The 5,269-nt window shown below is 36.9% G+C and overlaps 1 protein-coding gene across 13 annotated transcripts in view; it reads left to right on the forward strand.

Moving 5' to 3' along the window:
- Nucleotides 1-5,269, forward strand: part of NCOA3 (nuclear receptor coactivator 3) — a 149,633-nt gene that overhangs the window by 111,321 nt on the left and 33,043 nt on the right. For 12 of the 13 annotated variants that reach the window (XM_017541360.2, XM_017541362.2, XM_017541364.2 and 9 more), the window contains one exon: nucleotides 4,356-4,457. In XM_017541360.2, the coding sequence (XP_017396849.1) occupies nucleotides 4,375-4,457 (83 nt within the window). In that variant the 5' untranslated portion in view covers nucleotides 4,356-4,374. Of the gene's footprint in view, nucleotides 1-1,591; nucleotides 1,616-4,355; nucleotides 4,458-5,269 lie in introns of those variants that run through there. The other variant, XM_017541361.2, reaches the window with a different exon arrangement.

The raw sequence follows: 5,269 nt of genomic DNA on the forward strand, positions 1-5,269 counted from the left end.
CATCTGTGCTCAGGAATTATATTATTGTATATACTGAAATTATTATTTTGGGGACCAGAAATGCTTTTTTATTCCTCATGTTGAACATTTTTGTCAGTTTAATGAAATTCAGGATATGTTTGCTCTACTTTGCTTTTTGTCCTAAAACACTTTGTCATTTACTCTTAGACGTTGTGGTGTCTTACACATATGTACAGTAAATGTACTTCAGGTTTGTCCATGTCTAAGTAAGAACTACAAGTCTGTCAAACCTGTTCCTAAAAAGCCAAGATAGAAACTGGGCATGGTGGATCACACCTGTAATCCCAGCACTTTGGGACGCCGAGGTGGGCAGATCAGTTGAGGTCAGGAGTTTGAGACCAACCTGGCCAACATGGTGAAACCCTGTCTCTATTGAAAATAAAAAAATTAGCTGGGCGTGATGGCTCATACCTGTAATCCCAGCTACTCAGGAGGCTGAGGCAGGAGAATCAATTGAACCCTGGAGGTGGAGGTTGCAGTGAACTAAAATTGTGTCACTGCGCTCCAGCCTGGGTGACAGAGTGAGAATCCATCTCAAAAGCAAAACAAAACAAAAAAATAAGAAATATTTTATATCTCATGTAATTATACCCTCATGTTTGTGTAAACACCATTTTCATGACTTTAAGTTATTTTCCTTTGGTACTTTTTTCTTTTTCTTGGTCAGGCTGGTTTCGAACTCCCAACCTCACGTGATCCACCCGCCTTGACCTCCTAAAGTGCTGGGATTACAGACATGAGCCACCATGTCTAGCCTTCCTTTAGTATCTTTTTGGATAATTAGGTTGGACTCTGAATGAGTAAATTTGGTAGCAGGAAGATTGCACAGGCTTATGTTTACAGTGTAGTTTGTTCTGCGAGATCAAGAGAAAAAGCTGCATATGTCTGAGGACATACGTAGACATATTTAGGTTTCATTATATGCACATACACATTGACTTAACACAAATGATATGTATGCATTTCTGGTTTAAACTGATAATTTTTACTTATTAATTTTTTTTGCATATTAAGACATTGTCATGGCTTAGTTTTTCTGTTGATTTAATTTATGCTGCCAGAATTTATTGTAACACTGTATGTCAACTGTAGAAGTAAACATTTAAAAAGTTTAAAGCAGTAGAATTGCATTGAATGATTGTTATAGATCAGAATAAAGGAAACTTCTAAAATATGATTTAGTAGGTTGAATGTTGCTTTTGTATTTATTCAATACGTATTCAAGACATTTATTGACCACCTGTTATGTGGTAGGCCCTTTACTCTGAACTGAGTATTCAACTTATATTTAACACCAAAGAATGGAAATAATATTGAGAATATAGGCTAAATTATATATTTCAAATTAAAGAAGTACTGTTATCTGCAGAATAGTTTCTCCATTCATTTTCAGGTATTCAGTTTATATACAAAAGCCAAAGTAAGGAAATTATATCTAGAATGTGGAATAAATTCTATCTTTATTCATTTTTTGAGATGGAGTCTTGCTGTCACCAGGCTGGAGTGCAGTGGCATGATCTCAGCTCACTGCAGCCTCACCTCCCAGGTTCAAGTGATCCTCCTGCGTCAGCCTCCTGAGCAACTGGGACTACAGGTGCGCGCCACCATGCCCAGCTAATTTTTGCATTTTTAGTAGAGACGGGGTTTCACCATGTTGACCAGGATGGTCTTAATCTCTTGACCTTGTGATCCGCCTGCCTCAGCCTCCCAAAGTGCTGGGATTACAGGCATGAGCCACCATGCCCGGCCTATATCTTTAAAATAAAGAAATGTAGGTTGTGTGTGGTGGTTTACACCTGTAATCCCAGCACTTTGGGAGGCCAAGGCAGGCAGGTAACCTGAACCCAGAAGTTCATGACCAGCTTGGGCAACATGGTGAGATCCTTTCTCTCCAAAAAATACAAAAATTAGCTGGGTGTGGTCGTGTTCACCTGTTGTTCCAGCTGCTTGGGATGCTAAGGTGGGAGGATTGCTTGAGCCTGGGGAGCAGAGGTGCCATGAGCCAAGATCATGCCACTATTCTTCATCCTGGATGACATACTAAGACTCTGTCTTAAAAAAAAAAAAGTTCTTACTCAACGGATAGTTTGCCATTCAATTTAAAAATAACCTTTAAAAGAAATATAAAAGAAAATATAAAACTCATTATAGAGACATAGCAAGAATTATTCTATTTTTGTACTTAAGGAATGGAATTACTATTCTTTTTAATCATTATTTATTATCATTACTGTTTTTAAGAGACAGTCTCACATTTGGTCGCCCAGGCTGGAGTGCATTGGTGTGACCATAACTCACTGCAGCCTCAAACTCCTGGGCTCAAGCAGTCCTCCTGTTTTACTCCTAAGTAGTTAATACTATAGGTGTGCACCATGATGCCTGGCCAATTAAAAAAAAATTTTTTTTAGAGATGAGGTGTTACTGTGTTGCACAGATTGGTCTCAAACTCAAGTGATCCTCCTGCCTGAGCCTCCCAAAGCACTGGGATTACTCAAGCTACTCTTTTGAAAATTGGAAAATCAAAACTGAACATACCTTTAAGCTTAAAATTCTTTTATTTGAGGATAATTTGAAACTTAAAGCAAAGGTTTCAGGAAAATAGTACAAAGAGTTTTTAAGTTTCTCCCTTCAGTGGGATTCACGTAGTGTCAACTCCCTCATCCTTGCCCTGCCTGTTCATTCACTCATTATATATGCACTTTTCTTAACCATCTGAGGTTAATTTACATGTGTAATAGCCTCTTACTCCCAAATATTATACTAAGTATATCGGTCTCTTAAATAATAGTAGCTCATATATCAACTTAAGTAGATTGAATATTGACAACGTTAGGTAAAAGGTAAATACTTTTACCTGTTGTCCGTATTCCAATTTTGTCAGTTGATCCAATAATATTCTTTATAGCATTTTCTTCCCTCCAGTGCAGGATTCAGTCTAGGATCAAATATTGCATTTAGTTGTCATTTCTCTTATAGCTTCCTTTAAAATCTGGACTGTTCACAGACTTTGTCTTTTATGACATTAACACATTTGAAAATACAGTACCCTTGAGATTGTGTGATCTGACTGTGCTTAAAAGTCATAATAGTGAGCCACCACTAGTAAAAGTTATTTTAAGTCATTTTCTCTCTTTCATTTAAACTTGTCATGGGGAAAAAATATTTAAATAATCTCAGCTTTTTAGCCTTTCCATTTTACAACCAAAATTATAGAATGAATATCCTTGGTAATTAATACTATTTAGTGAAGCTGTAAAGACAATGTTGTAATCTATATTTTCTGATTTATGTTATGATCATGGGATTTTAAAATTTCTAACTTTTTGGGTTTTTTGCTTTTGATTTTTTTTTTTTAATTTAAAGCTACGCCTTTGAAGTTTGATCAGCATCTTGGGTAAATTTTTTCATTTTGTGTAAATCTGTCTTCCTTCTTGGTATCATTCTGCCACCTAGTGGAAATTTATGCCCACCAGCATGTGTCTGAGAGTTTAGCTGGAATGCAAGATGCATTTTAATATATAAAAAATAGTTTAGAATTGTTATGATTCATTGGTTGACATTTTATTCTTTACAACAGTGATTGTCATGTCCTAAGCCAAAGTTTAGTAAAGATAAAATTCTTAGTAAATGAAGGCTTAGTAGATGTCTTAAATTGTTACTGAGTAATCTGAGTGTTAAAACCTGCTCATCTTTCTCAACAAGTACTCCATATTTATCTTCTTCATCAGTGAAATTTTAATGAAAGCATATGATTTTTCCATCAGCCAATTTTTTTTTTTTTTGAGACCGAGCCTAGCTTTTGTTGCCCAGGCTGGAGTGCAGTCGTGCCATCTTGGTTCACTGCAACCTCTACCACATGGTTCAAGTGATTCTCCTGCCTCATTCTCCCAAATAACTAGGATTACAGATGCCTGCCACCACATCTGGCTAATTTTTGTCGTTTTAGTAGAGACAGGGTCTCACCATGTTGGCCAGTGAAGGTTTCACCATGTTGGCCAGGCTGGTCTCGAACTCCTGACCTCAAGTGATTCACCTGCCTTGGTCTCCCAAAGTGTTGGGATTACAGGCGTGAGCCACTGCACACTGCAAGATACACGTTTTTAATAGGATTTTAGGAACATTTCTGTCTTGGAGTTGTACATATGTTCTGCATAACTATATTAGAATAAGAAATCCGAGGTTGTTTTCGGTGTAGTCGTTTATGAAAAAGAATATTGAGAGTTATCTGTTTAGAGAAAGTAGTTCTGAATTACAAGAGGCAGTCATACAACACCTTCATAGAGTCATGTATATTTTTTAATGTGCTTATCTTATTTCAAATTATTATTTCTTAGTTGCTGATGTATATTCAAGATGAGTGGATTAGGAGAAAACTTGGATCCACTGGCCACTGATTCACGAAAACGAAAATTGCCATGTGATACTCCAGGACAAGGGTAGGTGATTTATTTCCAAGTGCTTTACCACACTTGTTCCCCTCCCTCTACCTTTGTTTAAGGATAACTTTTTAACTTCTTGTTGTTTACATTCTCTGGTTAGATTTTTTTTGTGGTTTCACTTTGTGGTAAATAGAGTGTTACTGATGAGATGGACATCTTTTTGATATAATAGAAATTTTTTTTTATTGCTGATTCAGATAGAAGGTAGACTGTTAACAGTTCATGGTACTATAAGAATTTCTGAATGGAAGGCAGAGTAGGAGTTAGGAATAGATAACCAAGGTTATTATAAGTAAGAATCTTCGGTATCTTTTTTATTTTTTTTAGGTGGAATTTCACTCTTGTTGCCCAGGTAGGAGTGCAAATGATGCAGTGTTGGCTCACCGCAACCTCTGCCTCCCAGGTTCAAGGGATTCTCCTGCCATAGCCTCCTGAGTAGCTGAGATTACAGGCATGCGCCACGATGCCGGGCTAATTTTGTATTTTTAGTAGAGACTAGGTTTCTCCATGTTAGTCAGGCTGGTCTTGAACTCCCGACCTCCAGTGATCCACCCTCCTCGGCCTCCCAAAGTGCTGAGATTACAGGAGTGAGCCACGATGCCCAGCCATCTTTGGTATCTTTTAAGAATGAGTTTAAGAATAAGTTGATATTTTGTTACTTGTGAGGTTGCATCCTTTTTTTACTAAGTGAAATGAGAAGCTTAAAAATTAGAAACAAAATAATGTAAACTCTACAACACTACATAGGTTTTAAAGTATTTGCCAAAGTCAGTGTCAATTGAAGTTTAATGCCATAGTTGAAAAAAAAA

Source organism: Cebus imitator, unplaced genomic scaffold (assembly GCF_001604975.1).
Source record: "Cebus imitator isolate Cc_AM_T3 unplaced genomic scaffold, Cebus_imitator-1.0 Scaffold132, whole genome shotgun sequence".
Lineage (NCBI taxonomy): Eukaryota > Metazoa > Chordata > Mammalia > Primates > Cebidae > Cebus > Cebus imitator.